The sequence below is a fragment of the Hippopotamus amphibius genome, chromosome 15 (assembly GCF_030028045.1).
Source record: "Hippopotamus amphibius kiboko isolate mHipAmp2 chromosome 15, mHipAmp2.hap2, whole genome shotgun sequence".
NCBI classification, from domain to species: domain Eukaryota; kingdom Metazoa; phylum Chordata; class Mammalia; order Artiodactyla; family Hippopotamidae; genus Hippopotamus; species Hippopotamus amphibius.
Window position 1 is genome coordinate 15,392,842 of NC_080200.1, and position 16,211 is coordinate 15,409,052.

The 16,211-nt window shown below is 55.7% G+C and overlaps 1 protein-coding gene and 1 long non-coding RNA gene across 4 annotated transcripts in view; one reads left to right on the forward strand and one right to left on the reverse strand.

Annotated features, from left to right (window-relative positions):
• The first annotated feature begins 177 nt into the window (after positions 1-177).
• On the forward strand, positions 178-8,927 carry LOC130836110 (uncharacterized). The gene is made up of 5 exons (XR_009049119.1): positions 178-315; positions 715-3,198; positions 3,307-3,363; positions 6,069-6,196; positions 7,185-8,927. It is a non-coding gene; the product is annotated as an uncharacterized LOC130836110 (long non-coding RNA).
• A 1,170-nt stretch (positions 8,928-10,097) lies between these two features.
• KLHL26 (kelch like family member 26) overlaps positions 10,098-16,211 on the reverse strand; it is a 29,769-nt gene continuing 23,655 nt past the window's right edge. For 2 of the 3 annotated variants that reach the window (XM_057708031.1, XM_057708033.1), the window contains 2 exons: positions 15,047-15,229; positions 10,098-12,893 (listed from right to left, as the gene is read on the reverse strand). In XM_057708031.1, coding sequence (XP_057564014.1) covers positions 11,312-12,893; positions 15,047-15,229 — 1,765 coding nt within the window. In that variant the 3' untranslated portion in view covers positions 10,098-11,311. The remainder of the gene's footprint in view (positions 12,894-15,046; positions 15,230-16,211) is intronic. The other variant, XM_057708030.1, reaches the window with a different exon arrangement.

A 16,211-nucleotide genomic window follows, 5' to 3' on the forward strand; every position in this document is an offset into this window, starting at 1 on the left:
CCGCGGGCGGCGGGCAGTGCGCAGGCGCGCCGGCGGTCGTGAGAGCGGCACATGCGCACAGGAGTGGCGCGCCGCGCGGGGGCGACGGCGCATGCGCGCGCCTCGGCGGCGCGCTCGGGGGCCAGAAGGGGAGGCGGGAGAGGGAGGGTGGGGATTTCGGCGCAGGCGCAATGAGCCGCCTCCTGGCCCGCTGGACAGCGGCCGCCTGGCTGTTGGGCAAGGGACAGCCTGGGGCTCTGGAGTCCCCGAGAGAGACTCCTGGACGCAAACTCTTCCAGGTCACCAGGATGGAGCCAGCACCCACCCCAAGGACAGGTAGCACTCGAGGCTGAGCCTGGGCTCGGACCAGTTCAGCTCAGAGACCAGTTCAGGGCGTTGCTCATCCACGCATGCATTCATTCATTTCTTGAGCGCCGTAGGTGCCAAGCATACTGCGGGAACGGCGTAAGCAAGCAGACCTGGTCCCTTCCCTCACGGGGTCCACAGTCGGGGCGGGGGGATGGAACATAACCCACCAACAAATGACCCAAGAACTTTTCAGATGGAGAGACATGTGATGTGGAAAGTAAAACCAGTGATGGGCCAGGAGGAAGGGCATGTGAGGAAGGGAGCCTCCTATGGCCAACATGGTTTTGGGGGTGCGATCAATCCCCAGCCCAAAATCCTGGTGTCATCCTTAACACCTTTCTTTCTCTATTCCTATTCCCTATCCAGTACCTATTCTCTGGATCCTTAAACTCGGAGAACTAGAACTACAGAGCTTCAGCCTCCTCTCTGCGAATTTCTCCAGTCCAGCTTTGCTCAAGGAAGCCAGCTTTGCCGTGGGATGCTAAAGGACAGGTCCAGACATCTCACCTAGACGCAGCAGTGAAAGAGATAGCAGAGTCTCCCCAGTGACGGGGGTGGAGGAGAACCTAGGGAGGCAAGAAGAGTCCTGACAGTCTAGTGTGTCCATCCCCAAGCAGCGGGATCCCAGCCACCACTGTCAAAAATTTGTATTCAGGAGGGCCCAGGGATTTCGGGGCATGGGAGGGGCAGAAGCCAGGAGGGGCAGCCAGGGGAACTGGAGGCACCTCTAATTGCACAACAAACACTTTTCACCAGGGCGGGGGATGGCTGGAGGGGACATTGATGGAGATCAAAGGGGGACACCAACATCTTCCAAACATGCTTTTATTTACATATTACAACAGTTTGATGAGATGTCCACATTAAATACATACACATACATCGATTTTTTTTTTCTTTCGACCTTTACTGGAGTATAAAGCTTTACACTGTTGTGCCAGTTTCTGCTGTACAACAAAGCGAATCAGCTGTATTTATACTTATATCCCCATATGCCCTCTCTGTTGAGCCTCCCTCCCACCCTCCCTATCCCACCCCTCTAGCTCTTCACCAGTCATCAAGTTGATCTCCCTGTGTTATGCAGTTTCTTCCCACTAGCTATCTGTTTTACATTTGGTAGTGTATAAATGTCAATACTACTCTTTCACTTTGTTCCAGCTTCTCCTTCCCCCGCTTCCCGTGTCCTCAAGTCTGGTCTCTACGTCTGCATCTTTATTCTTCCCCTGCCACTGAGTTCATCAGTACCATTTTTTTAGATCCCATATATATGTGTTAGCATACGGTATTTGTTTTTCTCTTTCTGACTTACTTCACTCTGTATGACAGATTCTAGGTCCATCCACCTCACTACAAATAACTCAATTTCATTCCTTTTTATGGTTGAGTAATATTCCATTGTACATATGTGCCACATCTTCTTTATCCATTTATCTGTCGATGGACATTTAGGTTGCTTCCATGTCCTGGCTGTTGTAAATAATGCTGCAATGAACATTGTGGTACATGTATCTTTTTGAATTATGGTTTTCTCTGGGTATATGCCCAGTAGTGGGATTGCTGGGTCATATGGTAGATCTATTTTTAGATTTTTGAGGAGCCTCCATACTGTTTTCCATAGTGGTTGTATCACTTTACAGTCCCACCAACAGTGCAGGAGGGTTCCCTTTTCTCCACAGCCTCTCCAGCATTTATTGTTCCTAGATTTTTTGATGATGGCCAATCTAAGTGGTGTGAGGTGATACCTCATTGTGGGTTTGACTTGCATTTCTCTAATGATTAGTGATGTCGAGCATCTTTTCACATGTTTGTTGGCCATCTGCCTGTCTTCTTTGGAGAAATGTCTGTTTAGGTCTTCCACCCATTTTTGGATGGGGTTGTTTGTTTGTTTGATATTGAGCTGCATGAGCTGCTTATGTATTTTGGAGATTAATCTTTTGTCAGTTGCTTCGTTGGCAAATATTTTCTCCCACTCCGAGGGTTGTCTTTTCGTCATACTTATGGTTTCCTTTGCTGTGCAAAAACTTTTAAGTTTCCTTAGGCCCCATTTGTTTATTTTTGTTTTTATTTCCTTTACTCTAGGAGATGGGTCAAAAAAGATCCTGCTGTGATGTATGTCATAGAGTGTTCTGCCTGTGTTTTCCTCTAAGAGTTTTATAATGTCAGGCCTTACATTTAGGTCTTTGATCCATTTTGAGTTTATTTTTGTCATACACATACATAGATTTTAATCTGGAGTGCCCTGGGTACTACCACTGCTCTGTTTTGTCCTTCTTGTTCATATGGTTTTGAGCACTTTCTTGGACTTCTGGCCTTTTTGCCTAGAGAGCATCAGCCTCGTATTTAGGGTGTCAACAACCAACTACCCTTCAGGGAACCCTTTCCAACTTTTAGCCCCTGGTTCGTGGTAGAGCTGGTCTCACCACTCTCCCCACAGCGTCTCCCCTTCAAAGTGGAAGGCTGGGCCAATCAGCAGAGCCATTGCTCTGACCATCACGGTTGGGTCAGGGCAGGCATGTGACCCAGCTTGCCGAATGAGATGCAAGTCTGGATCTCCCAATGAGATGCAAGTCTGGAATTTTTCTTTGAAGCATGGGAAAGAAGAGCACCATCTCTGCTTGGGTGGCGGATTTGAAGGATAACACAGGTGTGCAGAGCCAGAGGTCACCACTTGAAGAGAGGTGGCCTGGGGAATTCCCTGGTGGTCTAGTGGTTAGGATTCCATGCTTTCACTGCCGTGGCCTGGGTTCATCCTGGAAGTCATGCAGTGTGCTCGAACCGAAAAAAAAAAAAAAAGAAGAAGAAGAGAGGTGGCCCGAGAGTGAACCCACACAAAGGAGAACAGAACCAAAGGTAGACAGAGACACTCTCTGAATTCCTGCATCCAGCCATAACCTGAAGCTAGACGCTCCTGCCTTTTCAATTATACGAGCCAATAATTTATTCTCTTTTTTGCTGAAGTCGATTTGAAGTCCATCTTCTCTCCCTGGCACTGAGACTGCAACTTCTGGGAGTCAGGTAAGGGACTGGACATCCTACTTATGTGACTGCTAGTTCCTGCCACCATCCTGTGAGATTGGAGAGGACATCGCGACAGAGAGCAGGGACGGCAGCTGCCCGTAGCAAGTTAGGCACCAGAGCCAGGACTGGAGCTCAGGCCCGGCAGCAGAGGCCAGCTTCCTTCTCTACACCAGGTTTTGTAAGGTTTAAATGAGGTTCATGCATGTCAAGTGCCTGGATCATAAGTGCTCGAAAAATGCTGGTTACCCTGATCATTTACATATGGCTGCATTAAGCCAGTTTCTGCACAGGAAGATGGAAAAGAAAAGATCTGGGGGGTAGCAGGGGCCACAGCAGGAGGCCGTGCCCGCGGGGCAGAGGTGAGGGGCCGGTGCTCGCCCTACTCACCCCCATTCACCCCACACTCCGGCAGTAACTCGATCCATGCTAAACCCCGGTGATGAGTCAGAGGAAGCCACAAGCCTGCTTATTGCGCAATGGCCAGACAGTGACCCAAGCCCTCCTCCCACTCCACTGACCCCCAGCCCCGAGGAGGGTGAGGCCAGGGCGTCTGGTGACCCAGGCAGAACCCAGCCCTGACTTTTTCACTTTCTCCCTTCATCAAAGGCAGCTTCCGCCACCCAGTGTGACCCAGGCAGGACTCCTAAAGCAGCTCACGGTCTTTGTAAAGCTGGGCGGATCTCACACTCCCTATCACACTCAGGAAAAAAAGTCCAGTGGCCCGCAGGGTCCTCACACACCCTGGTCCCTCACTCCAGTCACCCCGGCTTCCTTGCTACTCCACCTCCAGGTCTTAGCATGTGCTGTCGCCTCTGGCCGCACTGCTCTCCCCCCAGATCCTTTCATGGCTGGCACCTTCTCATCTTTCAGGCCTCTCCTCTGACAGACCCTCCCTGAGGGCCCTATCTAAAGTGTACCCTCGAATGTGGGTCCCATGATCCAGGAACATCCCACCCTCTGAAAACAGCTGGGTGTGGAGTACTGTCTGCTCCCCTATAGACTGAGCAGAGATGAGAAGCTAAAAGTATGTTCACCCTTCTCAAACACTCCAGGGCTTGAATTTCCTGTGTGATGCAGAAAGAACACAGGCACACCCAATTCCGTACTCCTAAGTCTTGTTCTTTGTTGACGCCTCTAAGCACTTTAGGCCTCATTTTATACTCATCTGTGTTCATTCTGTTTCCCTGGATCCCCAGAGCTAACACACAACTAGGCAGAGAGCGGGAATTAAGTGCTTGTTGAATGAATCATTGTATGCCTGGAAAACTCCTATCTATCCATCCCTCAAAACCCACCTCAAATGAGCCCTCCTCCAGACAGCCATTCCTGACCCCAAAGCAGAGCTGTTCTGGGTCCTTCTCCAGCCAACCCTGACCCAAAGGAGATCAGGAGTATCCCATTCTTTTTTTTTTTTTTGGCTGTGCTGGATCTTTATTGCTGTGCATGGGCTCTCTAGTTGTGGCATGCAGGCTCAGCAGTTGCAACACGCAAGCTTGGTAATTGCAGCACATGGGCTTAGTTGCCCCGCGGCATGTGGAAATCTTAGTTCCCTGACCAGGGATCAAACCAGCGTCCCCTACATTGGAAGGCGAATTCTTCTGCGTTTGTTGTTTTTTGTAGATTTATTTTATTATTTATTTATTTATTTATTTTTGGCTGTGTTGGGTCTTTGTTGCTGCGCATGGGCTTTCTCTAGTTGCAGTGAGCAGGGGCTACTCTTCGTTGCAGTGTGCAGACTTCTCATTGCGGTGGCTTCTCTTGTTGCAGAGCATGGGCTCTAGGCATGCGGGCTTCAGTAGTTGTGCCCTGTGGACTCAGTAATTGTGGCTCACAGGCTCTAGAGCTCAGGCTCAGTAATTGTGGCACACAGGCTTAGTTGCTCCGTGGCATGCAGGATCTTTCCGGACCAGGGATCGAACCCGTGTCCCCTGCGTTGGCAGGCGGATTGTTAACCACTGGACCACCAGGGAAGTCCCAGGCATATCCCATTCTTAAACAGCTTCACTTGAGTTACAGAACATATCCAAATGTGTGCTAAGAGGGAAGTCCTGTAAGCTACTTCTTGCTACCTCCGTGATGTAGTTTTCTCTCCTCTGCTCCGTGACTCTGCCTGGCTCCCTTTTTGTTCTCCACCAGCTTCCCTAGCATCCTCTCCCACCCTTCCCTTTCCCATGTCTGCCATCCAGCCTTGCTGATCTTGCCTGGGCCTTTGCACAGGCTGTCTCCCTGCCTCGAATGTCTTTCCCCCTGCATCCAGGCCACAGCACCCCTCAACATAAAGCTTCCAAATACAAGCTAAATTAAAACCTAAATTCCTAAGTGCTTCTGCGTGGCCCAGCCCTTGCCGATCCTCCAGCTGTATGGCAACAGGCAAGTGACTTCATCTCTCTGAGCCTCACTGTCCTCCCCTGTGAAATGTGGATAATGGTGCTCCTTAGAGCAGGCTCTTGGGAAGATTAAATAGATAATGCAGGTAAAGCACTTAGCTCAGCGCCTGCTTCCTCGCAAGCACTCAATAACTGTTAGGGAAGCAAAACCCTACGTCGAGATGTTAGTTTTCATGGCTTGCTTTTCTGCACTGCCTTATATGGAATCTCAGTCAATCCAGGGTACCCACATTGCATGAAGGTGAACTCGGGCCATTTGGAGCGGGAAGGCAAAGAGGAAAACCATCCAGGGCCTGTCTTTGACTTCCAAACCAGGCCTTCATCAGACAAGAGTTTTGAAAGGCAAAGCAAGAGCCAGGTTTGATTATGAAGCTAAAGGGAAGAACCCGATGGGAGCCAGAACGGCCCAGACGTGGAGCTCACTCCTTACAACTGAACAAAAGGTTAGATGAGGACCCAGCCCCCTCAGCCCCCCACCCCAGGCCGAGTATGGGATGGAAGGTAGGACAGGGCAGACTGCCAAGGAGGCTGGAGCGGGGGGGGGGGGGGGGGGGGGGCGGGAACCCAGGGGGATGGATCTAGGGTACAGTGGGGCTGAGCCAGCAGTCTAGTCCCCACCCCCCACAGCCAGCATGCTGAAGGGACATCTGGGGCAGGCCTTCCAATGACACCACAATGCCCTGAGACTTGGCTGAGCTCCAGCTAAACTCCCTCACATAGACCCCCCCCCCACCCGACCGCCGCTGTCCAAAAGCCCAGGACACTTCCAGCCCCAATCTACTCAACAATAAAAGAGGAGAATTCCCCAACTTCTAGGGGGCAGTGGCTGCAGAAGAGAGACAGCTGGATTTTCTTTCTGGTGGTCCAGCATCTGGAGGCTGGGGAGTCCCCATAATAGGAATTCAGCCCCCCACTGACAACAGAGGCTCCAAAGCCAATGGTGTGATCAGTCAAGTGATGGGCCTCTAGTTCATTTCTGCGTCCCGCCCTTTGCCACACTGTTGCTCATTCTTCCTGCATAAGGCGGGAGGATATTTCCCCAGCCCTGATTCTGAGCACATCATTTGCTTTGGCCAAGGGAATATGGGTAGAAGAGACAGCACAAGAGTCCCGAATCTGGACCTTAGGAAGCCTCATGTGATCCCACTTGTCCTCTGGCACCATGGTAGGAGGAGAACATAGGTGGACCAGCTGCTGGTCCCAGGAGGATGCAAGGCAGGTGGAGCTGAGCTTCCTGGTTACTCCACAGTCTTGCACCTGGAAGCAGAGCTGCCCAGCCAATGGAAGCCTAGAACAGACATCCACCCACAGCTGAGTCACATACACATGAAAAATATTTATTTTTGCATGCCATTGAGTCTTGGGATTCCTTGTTACGCAGCAGCAACAGGTGACTAATAAATTGATGTACTAACTTTCCCCACTCCCTAGGGCACTGGAGCAGGACATGGGCTGGGCCAACAGGGTGTTTCCAAATGATGCCAAGAAACAGCATTGGGGCAGGAGCATCTGGTTTCCAGGGGCAGCTGTGGCAGAGTGCCAATGGCAGTGCCAGTTGAGGCATCTGAATTCTGTGGTGGTGGCAGGAGTGACCTCACCAACCAGTTCCCTGGCATGATTTCAGCTGATCACCCTCACCCCCTTGATTTCTATGACTTTCTGAGCTTGGTTTTCCAACCTTCCTGCCACTTTTGTGGGGAACTGAACAGCCTTCCAATGCACGTTTTTGCTGTTTAAATTGGCCAGTGTTTCTGCTGCTTGCAAATGAAAACCTTGACTTACATAAGATGGGGAAACCCCAGCATCTGTTATATTTATATTCTAATTTTGGAACTGTTTGGGTTACAATTATCAGAATATCTGACCACTAGTATCTTAAGCTGCACAGACATTGTGATTTCTCATAACAAGGAGTCTGGAGGTAAGAGGTTCCAGGGTGGGACTGGTGTCCCCATGGTTTCAGGGCTCTGGGAGGCAGCAGCATCTCTGTGCCTGTCTTAACTTGCTCCTCATGGCCACAAGATGGCTGCAGAAGCTCCTGGCATCATGTCCTCGTAGGAAACAGTAAGGGAGGGAAGGGGGCAATAACACCTTTCCTGTGTCCAGAAACCCCCACTCCAGACCTCCCCTTAAAACTTGCTGGCCAGAACTGGGAAACGTGCCCAGATCGAAAACAACCCACACAAAAGACGTTGCCAAGAATGGCTCAGCCAAATCCTAAATTAACCCCCGAGGCTGGGCACCAAATCATGGCTCTGTTGGTGAGGAGGGTGAAATGGCCGCTGGGATGGCAACAACAGGGTCAGCCACAAGAACTAACTGGGGCCTTGTTGTGGGCAGGAGCACGCCTTCGTGGACCTCTTGCTCTTGGGGTCCACAGGCCAGTGATGCCCACGGATGCTGGAGTGGATGAGACTCTGCTCCCACCTCTCCACCCCAAAAGCTCTCATTTGTGCAAGAGACATTCAGGCTGCGCCTCCTGGGATACATGGCCAGGTGCCCCTAATAAAACCGGAGCGCCGAGGCCCCACCATGAGAAGCAAAATCTCCAGGGCCCGTGAGAACAGAGGAGCTGGAGCTGCGTTCTCAGAGATGAAGCCAGGGGCGGGTTTCCAAGCTGGCCAGGTCTGGGGCAGATTCCCACCTCACACGGCTCCCCTGAGGCCCCTTTGGCCCTCGCTCGCTGTGAGGCCCCAGAAGTCACACTTGGCCTCCCTCTCGCGGGCCTCCATCCCACCGTCCCGGGAGATGGTGTTTTCCCACAGCCCAAGCCCAGGTGCGGAGGGAGGCTCCTTGCTGGCCGCATCCAGGGCCATGGCGGGGAAGCAGGACATCTGGAAGCAGACGCGCTCTCCACAAGCTCAGTGCCTACATGCCCAAGCTGCCCTGGACGAAAGGTGAAGGAGGTGATGAGCTCCAGACCTCTGCAGGGTGCCGTACAGAGGAGGGCCAGGCTGGTCCGGGAGAGTGTGCACACGTGAGCACGTGTTTAATTGTGCGTGAGCGAGCATGTGAGCACGTTACACGGCCCGTGAGCAAGGCTACCTGTGAGCGTGACCACGTGGACGTGGGTGTCGGATGCGTGAGTGCAGGTGTGCATGTGAACGTCTGCATGCCTGTGTGCACGTGTGTTCCGCTTCTCTCTGAAGGACACAAATGTGCACAAAGTGAAGATTCAAGCCAGTTTCTGCTAAATTAAAAACAGCTTTTTCGTGTTTAAAGTTTACAATACGAAAAATAATTTTCCTTTCTTCCGGGGGGGGTGTGGGGGGGGTGGGTGTGGAGAGGGAGGGGCAGGGGGCCCCCGAGAACATTCCATGAACCAGCCCAGACGGTTATGCACAATCGACCCGGTTAGATACGGCGGCAGCCCCCCCACCCCCGCTCCGCGCCGGCACCCCTGCCAGCTCATTGGGGACAAGATGTTCTGAGGTGTGAGCTGATCTGGGGGGACTTGCAGCTGGCAAAGGCTTCTCCCTGCCCCCCTGAAGGGGCCGACACTCCAGCAGGGAAGGGTTCTCTTTGGGGGAGCTCAGGTTGGGGGGGATAAGAAGGGGCTGGAATGTTCTGGTAAGTCCCTGAGGGAGGCTGTTTTCATTTCTATGCCCCTGGCGGTGTGGGCTCCTTACTGGTTCCCAACCAAGTTCCTATTTCAACCCCACGCCCCCCCACACGCATATACACCCAGCCTCACCCCGGGCCCTGATGGCCACTGCACAGGAGCACCAGGCCAGTGGCTACGTTCTGAGGGTGATCTCGGAAGACTGCCCTTTCAGGAGGCTGTCAGCGCGAACCCGGCTGCATTCTCCACCAATTTGTAGTCAGGTATGCAGAGGCCTGCCGCAAGAGCAGGGGCTGGGGCAATTTGAGGAGCTCTTGGGCCCAAATGGAAGTGCAGTGACTTCATGCTTCCTTTAGGACCTGCCCTTCTTCTCCCCTATCGCAGCCTCTGGACAGAGGGGCTCCCCGGCTTCCCAACCCGGAGTCCCAGGACTGAGCAGATGGAGACAGAACATGCCAGGGGCGGTGAGGCTGGCTGATGGCAGGGGGCCGGGTCACCAGGCGCAAGGCACAACCTGGAAGGAGTCTCTTAATGGCTGCCTTGCCCCAGATGGGTTTGCCCTCTGTCTTCCGGGCACCCGGTGGAAGTCCTAGCCTCCTTTCCCGCTGCCCCCACACCCCAGAGCCAAAGGCCAGCCCCCTCTTCTGGCTCCTCTGCAATGCTCGAAGAGGGGGAGGGGGGAGAGGAGCCCCCAAACATGCAAGGGCACGAGAAATCTGCGACCCATCAAACCCCACAAGCTCAGCACTGGGCCCACTCCAGGTCTTTACCATAACATTTTTATTAAATAAAAGGAAAATATTAGGAGACGACGTCTGCTAAGGTATGAGGTTAATTCTTTACATGGCGAGTGGGTCACAGAGACACGACATTAATCGTCCATTAGCAGCAAAAGAGACACTTTAAGTTGCCCCGAGGGTACAAATCTCGTTTATAAGACAGCCACGCTGGCCTCTTAAAAAAAAAAAAGCCAAAGAAAACAAAAAAAAATAAAAAGGTTTTGAGGTTTAGACACCAAAACAAATGTGGCCGGAGATGCCGCAAAGCCCTTGAAGGGAGAGGCCTCGCGGCCCGCCTAACTTCCCACCCCGGCCGGGCACAGGCCCGGCGGCATGTCAACCTGAACACAGGGCGAGGGGGGAGCAGAGGGAGATAAAAATCATGGGACAGGCCCTGTGGAATGCAGGCGCACTGTGAGATTCTGAAGCAGGCATCCCCTTTCATTCATGGGACAGGGACAGGGATGAGAAGAGTCAGCCCCATTGTTCAGGCCCCACACGTCACCCAGGGCCCAATGGAAGGCCGGATGCCTGTGAGGACCATCTCTGGGAGCTGGCTGTATTCTTCTCCTCCTGAAAGCAGAAGATCAAACACCCTGAAGGTGCTAAGACCCAGGCCGGGAAGGGGAATGAGTGCCGGCCTCCTCCCACCCGGCAGCCCGGGCTTATTGGGGAGGTGGAAACACGCCCTTCTGGCCAACCAGAGCCAGGTACTTGCCAGCTGCCTGCCTCTCCTGCTCCTGGAGGTCCATATGTTACAGAGATTTGGGGTGTGTTTATTTAAAAAAGAGATGCATGCAACTCACGGGGGTGGGGGGGAATCTGGGGATCAACCCTTAATGAGTTTGCCTCTGAATGTCTCAGACCTCCGGGCAGGGGGAGGGGGGAGACACAGGGCAAAGCCACACAATGACACCCCAGAGGAGACCCCAATTCCCGCCCAAGAGCCAGCCAGCAGGAACTTGTGGTGGGCGAGGAAACCGCCTTCGGTGTGAGTTTGCTGCCACGACACATCAGCCTTGCTGCTGGCAGGCTCCCCCAGAGGGCACGGAGCCAGAATGTGCTTCAGGATTCAGGAAGGGGGGGCAGGAAGGAGAGCGCCTTATGCGAGGCCAGCCCCCAGGGGTGGGGGGTCGAAGTTCTCCACCCAGGCACGCGCCCGCCAAGCCCCTGGCAGAAACGGCAGACAGCCAGGCCGGGAGCAGGGGTCCGGGGAGCTACCTCCTGGTCCCGGCCCGGGGCAGCAGGACAGGGGCACAGGCGATGCCGGCAAAGGACTCCGGGAAGTGCAGGTCGCGCTCCCACGCGTCCGTCTCGGTGTTGTACACCTGCACGATGCCTGTCACGTTGTTGAGACGCCAGTTGTAGCCCCCCACGATGTAGATCTTCCTCTCCAGCAGGCAGCAGCCGGCCTCCGACTGGCCGGCCCGCATGGGGGTCACGCTGGTCCACTGGTCCGTCTCGGGCACATAGTACTCCACCGCCAGCACGTCGAAGCAGCGGTCCACGTGGTCCATGCGGCCGCCAAGGGCGTAGATGCGGCCGCCCGCGCCCACCATGGCGTGGAGCACCCGCGGCTCGCTCATGGGCGCCTTGAACTCCCACTGGTCGGTCTCGGGGTCGTAGCAGTGCAGGGCCTTCTTGTCCTCCACCGAGATGCCGTAACCGCCCGAGATGTAGAGACGGCCCCCGGCCGAGGCGCCCGCGTGGCCCCACGTGCGGCGCTTCAGCGAGCAGGCGTAGCCCCACTCGTTGCGCCGCGGGCAGTACCGCTCAACCGAGGCCAGACTGCCTGCGCGGTTGCGGCCGCCCGTGGCGTACACCATGCCGCACAGCACGTTCAGCTGGAACTGGATTCGGCTCTCCTGCATGGCCTGCAGGCGCAGCCAGCGGTTCAGGTGGGGGTCGTAGCGATAGCAGGCGTCCACAGCGCCCTCGCCGCTGCGGTACTGCAGGTGCTGGCCCCCGGCCACGTACACGAAGTTGTCCAGCACGGCCACGCACGTGTGGCTGCAGCCCACCTCCATCTCCGTCAGCTCGCGGAAGTGGCGGGCGCCCGGCTCGGGCAGCTGGTACACCTTGCTGCTGACCGAGCGGTCGCTGTCGGTGTAGGGCGTGCCGCCGAAGGCGACCAGCGAGGGCACGTCCGAGCGCACGGCTGTGCGCGGAGACTGCATCTCGTGCTGCCGGAAGGGGAGCACCTGGTAGTTGAAGGCCTCCAGCAGGTACTGGCGGCACAGCACGTCCTCCACCATGATGTCCAGCGTCTGCACGCTGTCCACCAGGTCCGAGGAGCGCATGAGCGGGAAGCGGATGTGGCACAGCACGTGGCTGGCGCGCAGCCGCCGGGCGGGGTCGTGCTGCAGCCAGCGGACCGCCGCGCGGAACAGGTCGATCTCGGCACAGCTCTGCAGCCGGTTGCTCTGTAGGAAGAAGACGAGGCGCTCCAGCGGCAGGTGCAGGAAGTCCTCCTCCTCGGCAATCTGCAGGAAGTGCCGGAAGGTGAAGGCGTCCACTGATTCCTTGAGCGAGGCCAGGCTGAAGGTGGTGGCCATGTGGCCGATGTTGAGGCAGGTCTCCACGCTCATGGCGGCCTTGAGGAACTCCTCGCACAGCTCCACCACGGGCAGCATCTGCAGGAACACGGCCGCGCCCAGCACGTCCTGCACGCAGTCCAAGTCCAGCGTCACCTCGGCACTATAGGCGAAGTCGATGATGTGCCGCAGGCCGCGGGCCGACACACCTTTCAGCTCGATAACGTCCTGGCTCGCCTCCCTCATGCCGCCTGTGAACATGGCCCTGAAGGTCAGAAACACAGCATGTGGGCTTGGGGCAGCCAAGGGGCACTGTGGCTGCCCGAGAACCTCCTCGCCCTGGGACACCGTGAGCAGGGCAGGTCCGGCCAGGGGAAAGCCTGATGCTCATTAAAGACACACAAAAAGGAAAAGAAAGATTTTGAATACACCCCTAGCCATGCATCTTCCTACAAACAGCAACTCCCCACTCTGCCCCTCCACATGGGGCCCTGCCCAGCCTCAGCCAGAGGTGTGTGGTGCTGGGGCCCAGCTGGGTCAGAGGGTGGGGACTGGGGGCTGCTCGCTGCAGGGCGGGTGCAGCTGTGTAAGAAGAGACCAAACGTTGGCTCTGGCTTTGGCTCTGGGGACAGGCCTCCAGCCCCAACTTAACACCCAGCCCTGGAAGACCACGCCCGTGGCAAGTTCTGGAGAGAAGGCAGGGACCCCCAAGGGCACTATGCACCGTGGTCACAGAGCCCAGCCCCTCACCTGGGCAGGTGGCTCTACCTTCCCCAGCCTGGGTCTTGGTCACTCACAGGGGTTGGGGAGGGGTGAGGGTCCCCAGGTCAGAGTGCCCAGCAGGGGGCTGTGCTAGGGTCCCTGCCATCTCCAGAGGCCTAGGTGGTCACGGAAGTCCCCCGAGAAGGAACCAAAGGAACACCAGCCCATCGTGAGACCTGCCCCCCCAGCAGCTCTGTCAGCCATCCTATCCTGCTCTGAGAAGCAGTGCTGAGAGATGTAGGCCCTGGGTCACAGCCCCTTATGGCCTTTGCGAGCCCCCCACCAGGAAGAGAGACGAGAGCCCCCGTGCCTGCTCAGAGTTCATGGCAGTTTCTAGAAGATGGCCTGTGGCAGGCTCCTTTCATGGCATTTCATCATAACTATAACTACCATCAGCTCACATCCATGACAGCCGTCTGAGGGGAGAGAACTTCCCGACATCGCCGGACAGGTGCCCACGCCCTAGTCACACACCCAGTGCGCCCGGCTCAGGCCCCAGAGCAGGGACAGCTGAGCTTGGTGCTGCCGTGGGGCCACTGACTAACAACCCCCCAACTGCCCACAGCAGCGCTCCCCCAGCCCCCTGGACCCTGCTCCTTCTTGTCCCCATGAGTCCCGTCAGCCCATCGAAGGCAGAAGCAGTCATGGTGACGGGAGGGAGCGTTGCCTTTTAAGGCCTTTCTGACTGCAGTGCCAGCGCAGAGGAGCCTTTAAAGGGCAGTTCTGGCTGGGCCCTCCCGCCCGTCCCCAAATCCAGAATAAAAATAGAAGCGGCGCCCCAGATGGCTTGGCTGCTCCAACTCCCCAGAATGGCCTCTCTGAGCGCATGGGGCGGGCAGCCAGGGGGCGCACTGAGCAAGGCACCCCGGCTGCGAGGACCATGCAGCCCAAGGCGGGCACCTGGGCTAGGGCTTGGAGAGATGGCAGGTGGGGACGCTACAGCCATTCCAGGCAGAGTGGGCTGAAGAACCATCCCCAGGGCGGCACCCCAGCTCTCTCTGGTGGCAGGAGGAAGCTTGCCAGCTGGTCACTAAGGGAATGAGGGAGACTGTCCCCAGCCTGTGACAGCGCCCAGCTGGAGAGAACGGCCCCCAGCCCTGCTCCATGGGGCCCTCACTCCCCTGTCCAGCTGGGCACAGGGCAGGAGCTTCCAGGAAAGGGCCTTCGGGGCAGAGAGGCCCATACACCCAGCAAGGCCTCACTCATCACGTGGGGCCTTGGACAGAGCCCGGAACACACAAGGGCTGCCAACCAGGTGTTCCTCCCATCCCTCGGCCTCAGCACAGGCGCCACGAGGGCAGAGATCATGCCTGTCTCATCCGGGCTAAATCCCCAAGGCCTAGAACAGCACCTGGCACATGCAGGCATCAAATAAAGATTTAGAATGAAAACCTTCGCAGGGCAGAAGCTGCTAATCCGGCACCCACCTCTGTCCCCCAGGCATGCTCTGCTTGTCTGCTCAGTGTCCGCCAAAAGTTTGAATAAGCAGCAAACCTGGAAAACCCTGTAGGTTTACTGGACATTTGGCTTCTCTCTAAATCCAAAGATGCGGCAATTCTGCCGCCATAGAGCTGTCCTGGCCGGATGCCTCGCCCTGAGATCTTCCCTCTTAGAAAGGCAGGTGCCCTCCACCCCGCCCCCGGGGCCCATGCTTACCTGAAGTAGTCGCTGCAGGCAGCCAGGACCACCTTGTGCGCGTGGAAAGTCTCTCGGTTGATGGTGAGCACGACGTCCAGGAGCTGGCCCTGGGCGCGGAGGGCGGCGAGGCCCTGCAGGAGGCTGGTGCTGTGGCCAGGGGCTGAGAAGGTACACTTGAGGGCCCCGTTCTTGTCGGCCATGCTGCGGGAGAGCAGAGGTGGGCAGGTGGCTCAGAGGCCTCAGGGCCATCCAGTCTCCCCCCCGCAGGGACCCTGGGCAGGCTTGGCAGGGCTCAGAAGCTGCCCCAGGCGGAGGCGAAACCAACCCTGGAGAAGCAGAAACCGGACCTGGGTCCCCATGGTGTCTGCCACCTGCCCACTGACTGGCCTTGGCAACAGATGCACCTCTCCAGCCTCCATGTGCCACCTGTGAAATGGGCAGGGTTTCATGCAAGACCTGCAGAGGCTCCTGTGTCCCTTTTTGTATTTAATGACATGAGAGTCACATAACATTCATCATTTTAAAGTGTGCAATTCAGGGGCTTCCTAAGTGGCGCAGTGGTTGAGAATCCGCCTGCCAATGCAGGGGACATGGGTTCGATCCCTGCTCCAGGAAGATCCCACGTGCCGCGGAGCAACTAAGCCTGTGCACCACAACTACTGAGCCTGCGCTTTAGAGCCCGTGAGCCACAACTGTCGAGCCCATGTGCTGCAACTACTAAGCCCATGTGCCTAGAGCCCAAGCTCCGCAACAAGAGAAGCCACAGCAATGAGGAGCCCATGCACTGCAACAAAGAGTAGCCCCCACTCACCGTGACTAAAAAGAAAGCCCGCGCACAGCAAAAAAAGACTCAACACAGACAATAAAATAATTAATAAATAAATATTTATTTAAAAATTAAATTTAAAAAAAGTGTGCAATTCAGTGGTGTAAAATCCACTCACAATGTTATGCAACCATCACCTCTGTCTAGTTCCAGAATATTTCAGCACCATGAAAGGAGATCTATACCCATTACCAGTCGCCCCCTCATCCCCCTCCCAGACCCTGGCAACCACTAATCTGCTTCCTATAACTATGGATTTGCCTATTTTGACATTTTATATGAATGGAATCATGCAACATGTGGTCCTCTGTGTCTGGCTTCTTTCACTCGGCCTGACGTCTTCAAGGTTCATCACTG